The sequence below is a fragment of the Cebidichthys violaceus genome, unplaced genomic scaffold (genome assembly GCF_023349555.1).
Source record: "Cebidichthys violaceus isolate CVI_PGR_0920_01 unplaced genomic scaffold, fCebVio1.0.p SCAF_22, whole genome shotgun sequence".
NCBI classification, from domain to species: domain Eukaryota; kingdom Metazoa; phylum Chordata; class Actinopteri; order Perciformes; family Stichaeidae; genus Cebidichthys; species Cebidichthys violaceus.
The window spans coordinates 555,139-573,704 of record NW_027176395.1 but is presented as its reverse complement, the minus strand read 5'-3'; the positions used below and the strand labels follow the sequence as shown (position 1 = coordinate 573,704).

Here is an 18,566-nt window from a genome sequence, read left to right as displayed (position 1 = left end):
TCTCTCTCTCTCTCTCTCTCTCTCTCTCTCTGCCTATCCGTTACAGCGTCTCTCTGTTGTTTCGGCTCTGCCACCCGCCGGAGGCTCGGCCGGTTGATTGACGGTGGGAAGAAAAGAGAGAGTGTTTATTTTGATTCTTCGCCCGTCTTATCATGATGAGACGGCCAATTATCCCCTTCAAGAGGGGGAGGTTAGTGGAAGGAAATGGCTTCTGCACAGCTTGAAGTGACAGTGTGTGTGTGTGTGTGTGTGTGTGTGTGTGTGTGTGTGTGTGTGTGTGTGTGTGTGTGTGTGTGTTGTGTGTTCACACATAATGTGTAATCATGTTTAAGTGTGTGTGCAAACACATTTCTCACAGTGACAGTCTTCATATCCTGCTGCCACAACAAGGTAGTTTGAAAAAAGACATGAACACGGTGGACACACACACACACACACACACACACACACACACACACACACACACACACAGAGTTCAGCTTCTGATTAACACAAACTGGGAACTGGTTCCCTGATTCTCCAGAACCATTTGCAACAAGATAAATAATTTAAGTCATTATTAGGTAATTAAAAGCGTGCCAGTCAGACCTCAAATGACCTTAAATGTGATGACAGTTTGTTTGTTTGGTGAACGTGTCTTTCATTCAACAAGAGCACTTTCCTCTAGTCTCCTCTTTAGATGACGACTAGAAGATGTTTTCTGCTCAATCGACCTCTCAAATAACTCCGTCTGCCTCTGAGAAGCAGCGCCAAAAGTCCTGCGATGACTCTGTTCAAAGTCTCGAGGAGGAAGTCGGGGTCAAAGGTTGGACACACAAAGTCAGCGATGGTTTCTTCCACCCATGCATGTGATCTTTAGTCCTGACCGAGTCTTTTTAGTTTCCTGAAGGTAACCGCACGTTAACCGTGGAGCTGGCAGATCCAAACACATCATCGTATGAGTCATTCTGTCCTCGAGCTCCTGACAACATGTCGCACAAAGCAGCGTTCAGAACGAGCTGTTCGTCCTCTCTGAGCTCCCTCAGACAGCAGCAGACTCTCTCTGTGTGTGTGTGTGTGTGTGTGTGTGTGTGTGTGTGTGTGTGTGTGTGTGTGTGTGTGTGTGTGTGTGTGTGTGTGTGTGTGTGTGAATGAGGAAGTCCAACAGGTGACACTGAACCACCGGGACAGACGACGTGTGTGTGTCCATGTGTGAAGACAAGCGGGTGAAAATATTACGTGTCTGTGACTGAAGTGTGTGTGTGTGTGTGTGTGTGTGTGTGTGTGTGTGTGTGTGTGTGTGTGTGTGTGTGTGTGTGCGCTCTCTAAATGTCTGCATGCATGTTCCAGGAAAAGCATTCAGCGCATGTGTGTGTGTGTTTTTAGTCTGACTGATGACTTGACAGCCGTCTGACGGACAGCACAGACTCCTGGGAGTGAGGAGGAGGAGGAGCAAGAGGAGCAGGAGGAGTATGGAGAGGAGGAGCAGGAGGAGGAGGGAGAGGAGGGAGAGGAGGACGAGGAGGAGGAGGAGGAGGAGGAGGAGCAGATGCCTCTGAAAGTGGATCTCATTGTCTCATCTTCAGTCTGCTTTACTGCATATTCAGTTGTTGTATAGGGGGGGGGGGGGTCACAGTTGCTCCTCTTCTCCTGGTGACCGCCCACCTCGCCGTCAGCCTGGGGTCAGAGGTCAGGGGGTTTCCAGCTCTGGCTTTAAAAACTGCTACCGAAGCTGGACTTCGACGGTCAAGTTCAGGATTAAACCTGCGTGATGATCTGGAATGAGACTAATCGACTCGGTCAAAAGGTCAAAAGGTCAAAAGGTGTTCTGCTGTCGGGGGTTTTAAAGTGGGCCAGGAGTCAGTCGGGTTCACTCCAACATGTAGCGGGTTCTCCTTTGGCACACGACACAACAAATCCTTCCCTTTTAAGAGAGAATATACCTTTTCATATGCACATCTTTCTATGTTGAGGAAATGCACATTAACTAAGTGATTTGCAGCTCGATTGAAGTTCCAGCTGCTCGTTAAACCTCGTGTCCTTTCTCTCCTCTTCCTCCTTCCCTGTTAAATCTCTCTGCTTTGATACCGACACCAGACGGGTGTCGCACGCGGTGACCGAATGTGTCTGAAATGCAGCTCAACCGCTCCGCTTTATTACGCTAAACTGCCTTTTAAAAAAAAAAATTGCAATTTTCACAAATAAGCCGACCACATCTCGTGTGTTTAAGAGCCGGCGCTCGTTCCGGCTTGGATTTATTGATCGGGGGGGCCGTCTCTTTTTGATTCGTCTGTGAGGGTTATTACCCTCATGTGGTTATCGTTCCGTGTCCCTCCAGAGTGTGTTTTTAATCTGCGTGCCAAGACATGATGTAGTCAGTCAGAGAGAGGAGGGGGACGAGACGCAGAGACAACATGGAGACGCTCTCAGGCCGGTCCAGTCTGCTTTTTCCATCCTCCTCCTCCTCCTCCTCCTCCTCCTCCTCCTCCTCCGCCGCTCTTCATAAAGTCAGTGGAGTTGTCGTTGGTGTCAGTCAGACCTCTCGTGCTTTCTCTGCTTGGCAGCGTCGTGACTTTTGAGCCGTAAGAGAGCGATTCTTTTGAAATTCGAGGACCCCGGGGGGAGTTTGACATGCACAGCTTTCTCAAAAATAGACGCACTCTGGAGTCATTTCCCTGCCGTGAATCGCACCACTTCACCAGTTTCTCCACGTCCTCGTAAACATTAAACGAGGTGACAGCATCCCACCAGACATGATTGCTATTTCAAATGAAGGAAATGCACAAGAAACTCTCTTCCACGTTCTTTAAGAAGGTCTCTCTCTCTGGATGAAGTGTCGGGGTTCTTTATTCACTGTTGTGTTGCCTGAACCGGGAAAGAGGAACTGTCATTTTGTGTCGATTGTGTTGGTTGTTGTGGTCGTCTCTCTGAGCACCAGAGTCCCTTCAGAAAACCTCTCATTCTACTGCAGCAGGGTCTGACAGTCTGACCCTCTCAGTCCTGGTTCTGGTTCTCCTGTGCCTCCAGCGGGTCCGGCAATACGTCCTGGTTCTCCAGCAGCGTGTGTTGGCTCCCAGAGAGGTGAAGCTCTGCTCCTGGAGGAGGAGGAGGAGGAGGAGGAGGAGGAGGAGGAGGAGGATCTGGGTCTGTCCCTCTCGGTCTCTGCTGGAGGCTGAGCTGAAGGAGTTTCTGGTGAACCTGCATGATTTCATCTGATTTCACCAGAATACACACACACACACACACACACACACACACACACACACACACACACACACACACTGTCTCCTGTGCTGTGTCACTTTAACAGCTGAAACGGTGCGAGCTGTGTTTGACCCGCCGTGACCTCACAGACCTCTCTGGCCCTCCGCCCGCTCTGTTTCCACGACAGCATCGTAGCCCCGCCCCCCTCGCCCCCCCCTTCACCAGCTGAGCGGCGGCCATAATGACGCCCCGCTTCAGCTTCAGCGAGGTCACAGAGGCGTGCGCGTACAGCGCTCGGTGGGGCTCGCCATAACAGGCTAATCGCCGTAAAACAAACACGCTGACTTACCCGCAACCCTCCTCCCCCACAGGAGGCAGTGGTGTACGGTGGAGGCAAACCCCCCCCCCCCCCCCCGGTGGCATTACATTTGAAGAGGACATGCGTCCTCTGAGCAGTGACAGCAGCGTTTAGACTCGACTCTCTGCACACACTCTCAGGGTTTCACTTCCAGCGATCGTGAGCGTCTGCTCTTTTATTCTGGCGGGGCGTTTACATCAGTGAAGTTCCACAAAGTGCTCATAAAAAAAAAAAAAGCAGCTAATTGTTCACTTGCTTTGCAGCTGCAGTTGATCTCATGAGCTTTAAATATCCTCTGCGAGATTTTCTGCACACTATTGCACTGTTCAGTTATTAAAACGGTCTCGTTTATAATCACACCCGACCTCTCCCGGCCTGCTGACCTCCGGTTGTTCTATGAGGTGAGCGTCTGTCCACCAAACCAGAGCTGCCGTAGAGCCCTAGAGACCCTTTTCCATCCACTTGTGCCGGCTTGCTTCTGTTTGACTCGGCGCTTCAACCCGGCACGACATCACCATTACCGCAAGGTCTCTGGAGACGGACCGGTTCAGCTCTCTAAACAGGAAACACAAACACAAACCAGCGCTCCACGGTTTGACTCGACAGAACGTGATGAACTTACAGAAGACAGAAGATCCAGGACCATATGATTCAAGGATCACGTATTGTCACTAAACAACGCCGTCGTAGCACAAGAAAAACACGACGAACGAGTACGACACACAAACAGCTGTGCACAACCTGAAACTTGAAATACGTCGGACGTGATTGCGAGGAGAAACCAGACCTCTGTTCATGCTGGGTGATTTTGAATAGCTGTTGGCCCCGAACCAAACCTGAGACGACATCAGGTCCTGTTTCAGCATTAAAAGCGGTTTTTGAGTGTATTTGTGCGCACGGTTTCACCATGCACAGTGCTTTCCTAACTCCTGACCGGTCCACTTTCCAAACAGTTGTGACTGAAAGTGAAAACACAGCCTGCGTGTGTGTGTGTGTGTGTGTGTGTGTGTGTGTGTGTGTGTGTGTGTGTGTGTGTGTGTGTGTGTGTGTGTGTGTGTTCATGTTCTATCGAGGTCAGTTGCAGCAGTGTGCTTCTGCAATATGTTATTACGGCTGTGTGGAAGCATTTGGAGGAGCCCATGACACCAACAAATAACATAGCAGAGCTCATTGTGTAATCCTACCGCTGTCACATGCATGTCCCTCTGTGTAATTGAAGTGGCTGAAAAGAGAGCCCCCCCCCCCCCCCCACACACACACACACACACACACACACACACACACACACACACGTTTCCATGCCCCCCCTGCCATGGCAACACAACATGGACAATGTGAAAACAATGTGTGCGTGAGCAGCTTCAGCCGCCACAATGAGCCACGCAATTAGTCATTTCCACTGGGGGGGGGGGCACTTATTGGATTTGAGAGGGCTGAATTGTGAGGGGGGGGGGGGGGGGGGGCGCACTCAAGGGAGGCCGGTTGATAGCTGCAGCAGGAGCTGGTCCAGGATCTGGGTGCGGGTATAAAGTGCCACCGCCTCCCAGTTCCAGAGCTCCATTAGCCTAATGGAGCTCTCAGCTGGTTTGTGGGGTGTCGCCTCTCCACACGACCGGCTCCCGTTATAGATATCTGCCGAGTCCATTGACCTTAAAACTGTGGCTGACGGTTTGAGAACAAAGAGGCGGTTTACATTTTTGAAAAAACAAACTCTATAATATCTCATGGCTGTGATGTGGTGAGCGGCACGGCTTGTTGTTACTGCAGTAACAACAAGCGGAGTAACAACAAGTGGATTTTGTTAAAACCATGGTTTTAACAAAATCCACCCAGAGGTAGATCAGATCTGATGACATCACTTTAATCTGGACTTTAATCAATGTTATTGCAGATATAAGGAGACACAAATCAAACAGCAGGAAAGAGGCCAGGTTCACACAGGAGCCTCAGGACCTCAGATTCCAGTCTGTCTCCTCCACCTCCTGCCAGAGGAGGAGGAGGAGGACATGATGTCAGAGATAAACTGCATTGTGAAAGTGCACATGTGTCACATCAGCATGTTGGGCGTGTTGCAGCGCCTCCGGTCCCCATGGTGCTTTGCAGCAGACGCTCGGCGTGATGTCGTAACAGCTCCTCTGCAGAGGACCACATGTGGTGAAAGTCCTCGAGGACTCTGGTACGGTCCTGAGCGTCATGTTGCTCACTGATTCTTCATAGGCTTTTTGTTTCCTCTTCGTCCTCGCCGTGTGCTCACAGCTGCAGCATCGGCGTTGCACCGGTTCACATTGATGAGGAAACGTAGCGGCAACACTGTGAAGGCCTCTGAAGGTCTTCTGGTGGAGTCCAACAAGTCCTCAGATCTACACAGCAGTGCTCTCCGGTTCCTTTGTCAGTTTGACAAAAATGTTCCCAAAAAAAAAGATAGTACTAGTAGCAGTCAGAGACAAACTATATAATTAGATTTAATCTAATTCAATGACTTTATTAATAGCTATTTCAGAAAGTATGCAGACCAAACACACGTTAATAAAAGCGTGTGGAGCTCGTCGGTGAAGGGATCAGTGTAACGAGCCTGTTTCTGCTGACAGACCGTCACCGTCAGGCCCGTTAACACAGAGATCATCTGCAGGTCCAGCAGGTGTCCGTCTGTGTTTACGATCGCTGATCCTCAGAAGGTCCAGAGGTCCAGAGGTCCAGAGGTCCAGAGGTCCACCTGAAGCCTGCAGACGGAACAGATGACATGTGTGAGCAAACACTGCCCTCTGGTGCTGTGTTCCGGTTACTGCACGTGTCTTTCTTGCGCTCGTCTGGGATTAGAAGTCAATTAGATGCTTTCTACAGATGCAGTCCAGTTGCATTATGGGACATTTTTGCAGCTTGATCCACACAAGAGACTAAAATTCAGGTTTTCTCTGCTTTTGCTGCTGCAACACTTAACCATAGAGGCCACCTTTAATACTTTAAATCGAGTTGTTGTCTTGTTTAAACAGACCTGTTAATCAACCAGAACACAGATTCTGCCTTAAATGTAGTAAAACACATGCAGGACACCAAACTGCTGGTTAATCACGTTTTATAATGTAGTTCATGTATGTTATGTACAATGATAGTTATGTCACATGGGTTGCAGAATGGTATAAACATCTGCTTGATGTTCATTAGAAAGACTAAACCTAAAGTTGAGTCCCTCCATTCAACACTAAGTACCGTATTGGTAAAAGTGTTGCATAAATCAAATGTCATACTTCATATTTATGAAGTTACATCTATGATTTAAGGTACAACGTTCTGGTGGACGTGTAATGAGTTTTCTCCAGAGAACCTTGGCTCCTTTAAATAAAGTTTGAATTCTCCTGCAACATTATTAAAGAAGTTTATAAAAAAAAAAAAAAAAGAGCCAAAGTTCAAATAAGAACTAGATTAATGTTTGGTTTGATTTGATTGCGTAGAATGATTAAAAGCTTCAGTTTGCTGCAGGTCAAAATATTCTGACGTGTGAAATTGGATCTGTGGAGTGTTTGTTTGGCTCCGACTGATCTTTAAAGAAACATCTCGGTAAAAATCCCCCAAAAACAGCTGCTCACCCTGGTTTTTATCAGGCACACTGGGGCGTTCGTCGGGGACTATTTTTAGCTGCGGATTAATAAACAAAATATAAGTAGTGAGGCGCTTTGCAAAGTGCATTATATTTGACAAGATGGGTTTCAAATTGTCTGAGCTGTGTCACCAAATTACCACTTATACTCTTCATGTTACACCTCTACAGATCGACAGACATGAAGTGACATTTTTGAAGACCTCACCCATCTTCATGTGCTGCTGTAATGAAAATCCACTCTGTATTAACTCCCGGTAATTAATGAAAGCTAAATATGCCAAACATTTTGTAATATCTGACCCTAATAACAATTAGTTGATCACTTTTTTTAGAATTTAAAATGTATTAGTTGAATCTTTTCTTAATTTATGTATTTTAACTGTTTTATTTGTTATTTTTATGATTTATTCTGCTTATTTTTTTTAAATAATATTTGTTTGTGTTGTCTGTGTAAATGTTTTATGTCTAATATGGTTTCTGCAAAGTTTAGTGGATGATATATTACATTTAAATATTGAATATATCATCTCGTTGTAGTTCTTTTGTGTCTCTTTGTAGTTGTTTTGCATCTCTTTGTAGTTCTTTTGTGTCTCTTTGCAGCTGTAATGCATCTCTTTGTAGTTCTTTTGTGTCTCTTTGCAGCTGTAATGTATCTCTTTGTAGTTATTTTGTGTCTCTTTGCAGCTGTTTTGCATCTCTTTGTAGTTATTTTATGTCTCTTTGCAGCTGTAATGCATCTCTTTGTAGTTCTTTTATGTCTCTTTGCAGCTGTAATGCATCTCTTTGTAGTTCTTTTGTGTCTCTTTGCAGCTGTTTTGCATCTCTTTGTAGTTCTTTTATGTCTCTTTGCAGCTGTTTTGCATCTCTTTGTAGTTCTTTTATGTCTCTTTGCAGCTGTAATGCATCTATTTGTAGTTCTTTTATGTCTCTTTGCAGTCATTTTATGATTATTCGTGATCATGTTTAGTGTTTTATGACGATGCCCGTGTCTGTAAATAACTCGGAGCAAAGCAGCTTGCATCAGCCAGGTGAATATTTATGGGATACTAATAATGCTCCAGAGAGATTCTGGGGAGCACTGAGAGCAGATTCCTAGAAAGCAGCCGAGTTCATCCAGAGCCTCTGCTCTCTGGAGGGAAGGAAGGACGAGCAGGACTCAGAGAGGATGCTGCAGGTGTGTGTGTGTGTGTGTGTGTGTGTGTGTGTGTGTGTGTGTGTGTGTGTGTGTGTGTGTGTGTGTGTGTGTGTGTCATCTGAGGAGAGAGGGAAGACATCTCACCACTCCATGTTCATCGTTTACTGCCTCTGAAAAACACAGGATCGATTCCGGAGACGTTATCATTCTGTCAAGCTTTGAGTTAAGTTACCCTCCATCCGTCCACATTCACTATCATTTGATTCAATTCAGCGCAATCAGTCATCTTCTCAAGTGTGGTTGTCACTTCACATGGAATGGACTTTCATTCTATGAGCTTCTCACGCGCAAAACAGTAAAATCTAAGAAATATCCAATGATTCTTTTTTGGTACCCGTTCATATGATTCTGACAGGAAAGATTATAACTTTTCCTGCTCATGGACAGTTTAAGAATATGATTAAAATACAATACCACACTGTCAACACCAGCAATCTAAAGCTACAGTCCCTATAGTCAAATGTAAACTCTGTTCATTTTAGTCATTTGGTAAAAATTAACAGTTTAAAAGAACCACCTCGCTCCAAAGATTCTGCTCAAAACTAAATATTGTTTAACGATGAAGAAGAAGAGTTTGGCTGCTGCTTTACTCTTCATCGGTGTCTGTAACTCAAATAACAGCTGACAGGTCGACTTTGTCTCGATTGAGGCTGTCGTTCAAAATCGACAAGCTGAGATCTGATGATGATTTAAAAAATGAATTATTTTCAACAGATGGCGCCATCAAGCCTCCTCTCATCCACCCTTCTCTCCCACCGGGCTCCACCCGAGCACACATTGATTTCAGAGCGCAGCTGTGACGAGAAGGGTGAGATTCAGTCTGATTATCACGTCTTCTGGGTGGCAGACACACACACACACACACACACACACACACACTCTACAACTATACGCGTTTCCCCTAACCCTTAGGTTGAGCACGTGAGAACCAGAAGGATCTGATTAAAGTGAGTTTTACTTCCACTTGCACGAAGGCTGTGTGATTATTTAGTTATTATTTAGTTATTATTTAGTAATTATTTAGTTATTACTTAGTAATTATTTAGTTATTACTTGGGGCCAGTAGAACAAACTGTAACACACAACGCTGACATATCACCACCTTGTTAAGTTGTTGTGTCAGTAAAACAGCTTCATATAAGAGGAGGTTATAAGAGTCCAATAGTTTTGAATTTTCAGTTAATATTTGTAAATTCTGCTCTTTGTAGTTGTTTTGCCTCTTTTCATAATTGTTATGAGTCTCATTGTGTCTCTTTGCAGCTGTTTTGCATCTCTAGTTCTTTTGTGTCTCTTTGCAGCTGTTTTGCATCTCTAGTTCTTTTGTGTCTCTTTGTAGCTGTTTTGCATCTCTTTGTAGTTCTTTTGTGTCTCTTTGCAGCTGTTTTGCATCTCTTTGTAGTTCTTTTGTGTCTCTTTGCAGCTGTTTTGCATCTCTTTGTATTTCTTTTGTGTCTCTTTGCAGCTGTAATGCATCTCTTTGTAGTTCTTTTGTGTCTCTTTGTAGCTGTTTTGCATCTTTGCAGCTGTTTTGCATCTCTTTGTAGTTCTTTTGTGTCTCTTTGCAGCTGTAATGCATCTTTGTAGTTCTTTTGTGTCTCTTTGCAGCTGTTTTGCATCTCTTTGTAGTTCTTTTGTGTCTCTTTGCAGCTGTAATGCATCTCTTTGTAGTTCTTTTGTGTCTCTTTGCAGCTGTAATGCATCTTTGTAGTTCTTTTTTGTCTCTTTGTTTCATTTTCATTTTCAATTTTTAAATTGTTCAGTTTATATTTATAAATATTCATACAAAAGCTCAGTGAAAGCGTATTTGGCACCGTGAGAATGAGCTGCACCAGTCTATGCACGGATGTGCAGTTTTGTTTTGCACGCGATGTTTTCATATCCATACGTGAGACCGGTAGATCGCCCGGTGTCGTCTCTCTCCCGTCTGAAGCAGAGAGAAGGACCGGGACTCTCCCCCTGATTGAACGGCCTCCTCCTTTTGTTGTCGCACACTATTCCCTGATTTTACTCTGGATTTCAATTTCCATCACACCTGAAAACCCTGAAAGGCCCTTTTGTGCAACGAGAGAACAATGACGAGACAACAACAAAAAAAAAAGGATAGCGAGTGAAGAAGAGGAGTTCGAACCTTTTTTCCCGAATATACTTTTCCTACCGCCAAACTTGTATTAACCTCCCCCTGTTCCATTGTCAGAGATAGTGCCGTGCCAACAGAGGAGAGAAAGGTCAGAGCTGAGCAGTGTCACTGCTCTGGTGAGGAGAGGAGACGCCTGCGCCGGTGCATTAAAGTGTCTGTCGGTTCACTTATTTGGGAAGGAATAAGAAAGAGAAACGTCTAATAAAAAGCCTGATGGATTTAAAAAAACATGAAGCTCTACCTTTCTGACAGCAGGTTCAGCAGCAAAGCCTCAGTCAAATGAAGGGAATTAGAGCTCCGCCTGATCTGCTTGCATGAGTATTCACCCGTCACCTCTCCGTTCCTCCTATAAAGCCCTCTGGGTTTTTTTTTTTAAGAGAGCGTTTATTAAAAGTGAGCAAACATTCCTCTCCGGTTACAGCTCGGCGCTGTAATAAACTGTGTTTACTGTATCAGCCCCAGAGTTAATGAGACTAAATGGTTGACGTTGGAGTTTATATGCGGAGATGAAGCGGATAAGCTGTTCGGAAAAAAAAAAGTTTGGTGACTGTAGATCAGTGAAATAAGAAAAGTTACGGCGCTAGGAGTTGAACGTCTCGCCCGAGGATCGAACCGCCGACCGTCTGGACGAAGGACAAGCCTCAATCTACCTGACCTGTAGAAGTGTAATGTAAGGAACCTGAGACGAATCGAAGTCCAGGTTTCATTTGACGTGCCAGAGGCGGCTGAAGTGTGGCGTTAACGATAGTTAAAGAGTTTAACGGCTGACAGCTGTTGACGTGGAATCCAAGTGTCCTCTGAGGACGCGTTCGTTGATGTGTTGATGCTGAACACAGTTGAACAAAAGCAGATCCCGTGCATGACTGTGTTCTCCGTACAACGGGATTGATCCGTTTTTAGTCCTGCACCTTATTGTCAAAACACCGGAGAACACGACTCTGAGAAATCATTCCCCAAACGAATCATAAGAGACACTGTGTCCACCATGACACATGATGGACATGACTTCAGACCCCAGACAGTGCCGCTCTGCGGTGTGCAAAAAGCCATTTGAGATACCGGACCCTCCCCCTTCATATGTACATAAATACACTGAGATATTGAGAACAGCGGGAATTCTGCTTCACTTGGAGTAAAAGAAGTCTCAGCGTTGTTCTGTTGACATCGACAGATCTGAGTCCGTCACCCTGTTGTGAGCGTTCGTACAGACTGGGTCTCAGTTCGGTGGAAGAAGGACTTTGTTTTTGAGGAGCAGCACGTCGAGACGGATTAGCCGCACCGAGAGTTGCTCGAGTGCAGGAGGGGTTCCTTTGATAAACTGGCACCATTTACACAGCATGCCCTCTCTCCAGCGGGGCGTCATGTACCCTCTCGTGTGTTTATAGAAAGGGCTTCTCATCATTTCATTCAGCAGCAGAGAAACCACCTCCAGCTTCCCCTCCTCTGTTGTGTATTTTTAAATTTGCGTTGCATAGTAACCAGGATGATACTGAAGCTTGTTGACCTCTTGCTCTTTGTGTTCTGGTGACACACACACACACACACACACACACACACACACACACACACACAGGGCGCTTCAACGCTCCTGATCTTGAGAATGAGCCGTTGGTATCTGCATACGGAGTGGGTCGTCTTCACAGAGTTGGCTGCCTTTGTTCCTACAGAAGCCCGTAACGGACAAACCAAACACTGGTTCTGGATTGGGTCCTTTTCGGGTTTTCACAATTTGTTGCGTCGGCCACCGTGGTTCTCCTACATGCTTGGCGCGCAGGAGACGTTTCAGTTGGGCACAATCTGCAGCCTCACCACTAGATGGAGAACACTCACCTACCATTAACGACACATTTTCTTCAAGCTGCATTCTCTCTAGTGTCCAGCAGGGGGCGACTCCTCTGGTTGTATAGAAGTCTAGTCTAAAATGACTCTACTTCTCTCTTGATTTATTCCCTCAGTAAACATTGTAAACATGAGTTTATGGTCTCAATCTCTAGTTTACAGTCTTCTTCAATACAGCATGATGTTCATTTAGTACATTATGCTCCATTTAGAGTCAAACATACCATAAAGAGGGGATGCTTTAGGGGCGGGGCTACACGCTGATTGACAGGTCTCAACCAGAGACGTATATGGCGTCTCTACGTCACTCCTCCTCAGTCCAGATATGGTCACTTCCTGTTCACTGGTTGTGAAAAAACAAAATGGCGACAGCCGTAATCCAAGATGGCGACAGGGAAACTGATGCAGGTAGATTATAGGCCATCAAATGCTTACGTTAGAGAACGTTGTTTTTGTTTGGGAAAGACAAACTCTTTGGACGTTTAGTTTAGTCCCAACTAAACTTAGTCCCACAGTAAAGTTTATTAAACTATTTTAAACTCAGGTCACACCAAAGGAGAACCAGAGTAACCTCCTCAATACACAAAGCACATGGAGGTAGAATCCCTGAGGGTGTTCCGAGTGAAGTGAAGTCTGTTGCACTAATCCAAACACTCTCTGGATCACAACCTTAACGTGACTTTTTATTTTTCCATTTGGCGAAAACAGGAAGCTTAGGAGAGACAACTGGTGGATCATGTCGTGTTTAGAGATTTTAAAACGGTGTTCATGCAGTGGAAAAACACAAGTTGAGTCTTTTCTTTCCTCCATGCCTGAGGCCCCGGGTGGGTAAACAACCTCCACGTCTCCATGGCAGCAGAGAGCAGGGCAGCAGTGCTGCAACAAACACCCTCAGCTTTACTCCTTTACTCCTTTACTCCTTTACTCCTTTACTCCGGCTCTGTTCCTGGATGAGCATACCGGAGGACACATCTGTTGACTACGGATGAATGGAGGCTTCGGTCTTTTGTGATCTCTGGACTCGACGCTGTTAACAGCCAAACTGCTCGGCTGCAACAACGGACTGTGACTCTCCTGTTGTCAGATGTCATGAGGAATTCAGACCAGAGAGTGGCTCCTTGTTTTAGATCCGCTTGATCTCCAGAACTCACTTCAGTGAAGCGTTTTAGTGCTCTAGTCTTGTGTCACCGGGCTGACAATGTGCCGTCTGTTATACTATATAGGTTATACTACGTTAGTATAGTATAAATAGGCTCATCTCAAAGCACGTTTCATTCAGATTTTTCCTCTCTGTTGCTGGTCTTTATGCTAAGCTAGGCTAACCAGCTGTTGACTATTTCCCGAAAAGACCATTTCTTTTCTCTTCATTTGTGTTTGTTTTATTTCTAAATGTGGCACATCCATCGGTACGGTATTAGAGATGCTTGTGTTTGCTTTATTTGCATGTAGAACAATGCCGTTAGCTGCTCCTCACGTCTCAAACTGATCGGTAGGATTTCACTCAGGTTAGGCTGTCTTCGGAGAGTAAAACGCTCGTCTTCGTCCTCTTGACAGCATCTCTCTTTAAATCTCACTCCAAAGTTTTTACCACAGAAACCGACAAACGCTGCTGCTGCTGAACTGACTAAACGGCAGAAAGCTCCTCCGAATGTGTGCTGAGATAACTCGGCTGATTAAAAAAAAGATAAAGAGCGATGGCTCACTTTTCACCTGTTCCCCAAAAACCACACCGTGACAGCAGGCCTAACGCTGCCGCCTTCGCTCCCCTCACCTCATTTGAGTCTCATTTGAGTTGTTCCCGTCCTCCGTGGGTTAGTCAGTGCTTGCAGCGTGGGCGAGCGCTGAAAATCCCATGGCAACGAGCAGGTAGTGCACAGATGCCGGTAAACAACATCGATGGACGGTAAACTGGACCGGCCAGCTTCTGAGTCGCTGTGTGTGTGTGTGTGTGTGTGTGTGTGTGTGTGTGTGTCTGAATAATTCTTCATTATGACTTCCTCTCATGCTCTGCAGCAGCTAGTCAACACATCTCCATCGCTTTTCATTCATTTTGTGTGAGGTTGGTCTCATTTATAAACGTTATCGAAGCTTATTTATGGAGATGAAAGTCAAGTAATCTCCACAGATCTCTACTGTACCTGTTTTCAGCGGATGATGCATCCAGGATGTGTTAAATAATAAGCCTGGACTTATTGTATATTTTGCTCACGGTTTCCTAAAATAACGGGGCGCTGTAGTATTTTGTATTTCTTCCAAACAGGAACTAGTTTCAGCGGCGAATTAATCCACATGTTGAGTCAAAATAAACTGCATTATGAGGCTTTTTATGCATTGATTGTTAGTCTCTGATTCGTCATGAAATTGTTCGTACGATCCAGAGTATTTGATCGACTGTAATGCGGGAAGTTTATCGTCGTTTATTCTGGTGTTTCTTCTCCTCTGAACTAGAACAGATCCGCTCACTGCCTGACGTGTACAGCGTTGTTGTTTCTCTCACGGAGCTGCTCGTCTGAACAGGGAGTGTCTTATGAAAAACTGCCGTCGGGGGTTTTGTGTCTTGTGGTCAAGGACCAAAAGCAGCCCGTGTCCTGCCAGAGAATTTAGAAAAAGCCCTAAATTTCCCAGACGGGAGAAGGATTTCCACCAGACTGAAGGGACAAGAGTTCAAGGTAACCTCTCCTGCCACTCCTCCTCACTCCCACACCGCTCTGCTCCGCGGATCCAGATCACAATTAAAAAGGCGGCAAAAGCTCAAAGACGCTTTGTTAGGAAACGGTTGAGAGGGAAGGAGGTGATGTAATTCGGGATTGTTTTACAGTGTGAGTGATACAAGACATGAAACAACAGTAATGATCACTTCGGAAGTAGCTGAGAGATATATTAAAATGACTTCATGAATTAAAGGTTGTAATATATATTTTGTTTCATATGGAAAGCCGTCCTTAAACGGAACTTCTCAGTATGCAGGATGTGGCGATTCTGATTTTGTTGTCTCCTTGTAGTCCAGTGCAAATAAAGTTAAAGCTCAATATGTTTTAAATCCGTTAAAAGTTGTTTAATGTTTGATAAAGTTTTAAAGCTGCACTGATCGATTGCTTCTCATTTGAGAGCCGAGGAACTGAACAACGAGCCAATCGGTTGTGATTAAAAACAACAACACGGCGACGGCCGTAATCCAAGATGGCGACGGCGAAATCGTCAAACTCGAGGCTTCATAACAGCAGTCCACAAAATAATGGGTGACGTCACGACGACTACGTCACGACGACTACGTCCACTTCTTATATACACAGTCTGTGGTTCACACCAAATCAGCCCATACATTCCACTTCAATGAAATTAAGGAATTCCAATTAAATGAAACACTTTGATTTACTTTAATCCAAATTATTTCTTTTTTTGCTAAATAAATCTAGAATTCAGAATTTAATGAGGAACCAGGAGAGATTTACAGTTCGGGTCTGACTCCTCCGCCCCGATGAGATGATGCATTTGGTTTTTCCTCGATGCCCGCGCTCTCAGAAGATATACAGCTCTTTATCGATGCTAATAATCCCGATTTAACCTGCGGTTCACCTCGGAGTGCGCGCAGCAAAAGTATTCGGTCTATTACCGAAAGCGCCGGGAGTCCGGCCCCCTCCTCCCCCCTCCTCCCCCCTCCTCTCCCGTCCGTCATTACAGCCATGGGCAGCTGAGAGCACAGAGGGCCGGCGAAGCTAATTCAGATATGATTCAGGAGAAAAAGGAAATGTGGGCAAAGGATGAATCAGCTCGCATTTAGGAAGAATTTGGACTCCACATCGGTGCAGATACCCACTACCCGGTCCGAACACATGACACACACACACACACACACACACACACACACACACACACACACACACACACACACTGAGATTCACAGCCCTCCCACACACACACACACACATTTCCCAGTCTGAGGGGGAGGGCCCATTTATATCTCTCTCTCTCTCTCTCTCTCTCTCTCTCTCTCTCTCTCTCTCTCTCTCTCTCTCTCTCTCTCTGTGCTACTGGAGCAAAGGCTAAAGGAGAGGGGAGGACACAAGAGGGAACACACAGTTCTTCCCTTCTCAGGACTTTTTTTTTTTTTTTTTTTTCAGAAAGGAAACGGTCCGCTGGTGCTTCCTCATGTTCTACAACATCATATGCTGCAGTGTGTGTCAGCAGCTATAGCATTATCAGAAGATAATTGAAGTGGGGCAGAGAAAGAGTCCATGGATCAGAACAAGTATTCTGTAGAGGACTGGATGAATGCATCATTCGTGAGGGCGGAAAACAAAGATGGATTCTATCAGAACTCCATTTGTTCCCGTTTTGCTGCGGCCTTTTTTTTCCCTCTGCTTTATGTTTCTGCCGATGTTCAATACGTCACGTTTAAAGTATTCAAACACTCCTCAAAGCAAACGTGCAGCTGCTGCAAGATCTGGTGTTTATTTAACTCGGATCTCTTTTTTAATTCATTAATTCTTTGCACTTTATCCTTTATTATTATGAACATAAACTTAGTTTAGATCAACACTTGCTATTGATTCTTAATGTATAAGATCTTACAAGCAAGACGTCAAAGACAAGTCCTTAAATGTAATCTTGATTTAGACATTGGGACACTTATCACCTTCCACATTTCAGTGGCTGAGCCGGCAGCTCGCAGCTAACGGTGCTAACAGCGCGAACAGCGCCAAATGAATCCCAACAGCGTTGACGGAGCTAACAGCGCTGGGACGACGGCGTGGGTCGGGACGGCGTTATCAGCCGTAAGCCGCCGAGTGAGAGCAGTGCAGAGCGGCGCCGATTGGCTAGTGGGGACTCAACAGCGTGGGCGGGTCATGAGACAGTGGGCCCCATGGGGACAGACATGCACAAGGCCCAATCACCTCTCCTACCTACCATCTAGACACACACTTTATAGTTGTTGCCTTTTTTTGTAGCTGTTTTGTGACTGTTTGTGGTCATTCGGTGTCTCTTTGTAGTTGTTTTGTGTCTGTTTGTGGTCATTCGGTGTCTCTTTGTAGCTGTTTTGTGACTGTTTGTGGTCATTCGGTGTCTCTTTGTAGTTGTTTTGTGACTGTTTGCAGTCATTTGGTGTCTCTCTGTAGTTGTTTAGTGTCTCTTTGTGTTTTTTGTCCCTTTTCATAATTGTAGTGTAGTGTCTTTTTGCAGCTGTTTTGCATTAGTAGTCTCTTTGAGGTTGTTTTATGTTTCTTTGTGGTCATTTTGAGTTATTCCTGAATCTCTTCCTGGTCTCTTTGAGTGACATTTTGTAGGTGAAGGCCAGCGGGGGGCCCCTGACAGTTTGGGCCCCTGGGCCTGTGCCTGGTAGACCTGTTCAGCGATCCATCCAGAAACTCACATGCTACCACACTGCTTGCTATCTTGGCACTAAACACTGATATTGCACGGATGTAATTCCTCGAGGTCATCGCATTGACAGGACTCGACGAAAGATGGTTTTCAGTTAGAAATAACATGCACCTGTTTTTAAAAAGCAAATACATTTCACTGTTCCATCTCCTGGGCTAAAAGGGCACAAAAGGAGGAGGCTAGGACAAACATTACAAATATTCTGCACCTCTATTATACTCTCACAGGGCAGCACTGACAGTAGACTTTCAGCAAAAGTGCAAAAATCAGTCCCACTCACCCTTTTGTCACTTTATCGTGGCCTCAGAAACTATTTAGAAAATGTCAAGCGAGCTTCGCAATTCAGCTCGGTGAAATGATCACATTTCAGCTGAAACAACCCTGAACCTCCTGACAACCCCGGCTGCATGTAGATTATGGCTGAAATAAAACAGGGTGACCTTATAGCGCCGAGAGGAGTTTAGAAAATATAAATCAACGGTGGAGCTCTAATCAAAAGGGCCATCTAGGCGCTGTAAATCCACCCAGACACTGTCGTTAGAGCCCCGTCGCAGTAAAGTCACACCGAGCAGACTTCAACCTCTCACTGAAAAAGGTTTATTCTAATCACAAGAAATGAGAATAATGATGCTACTTTTAATTGGTTTGCTGGTCAAATAAACTTTCGAGGGGAGTTGTGATTTTGATCATTCGTAAACAGTTAAATCTGCTTTACAGGCACTATTGTACACTGGCTACTCCAAGTGGTAACTGTTAAAAACCGTTAAAACACTTTGAATCATCAGGCTGTTTGAGTCAAATGTACTTGCAGTGACGTAAACTGCTGACTCATTTAAGAAACGAATACATGTATCATTATCTAAGCGCCTGTTTG

At 45.3% G+C, this 18,566-nt stretch overlaps 1 protein-coding gene across 1 annotated transcript in view; it reads left to right on the top strand.

Moving 5' to 3' along the window:
• LOC137877935 (protein jagged-2-like) overlaps positions 1 to 1,751 on the top strand; it is a 16,136-nt gene extending 14,385 nt beyond the window's left edge. Inside the window, exons 4-5 of the mRNA XM_068718124.1 lie at positions 1,401 to 1,540; positions 1,656 to 1,751. Of these exons, the coding sequence (XP_068574225.1) occupies positions 1,401 to 1,540; positions 1,656 to 1,751 (236 nt within the window). The remainder of the gene's footprint in view (positions 1 to 1,400; positions 1,541 to 1,655) is intronic.
• The last annotated feature ends 16,815 nt before the right edge of the window (positions 1,752 to 18,566 follow it).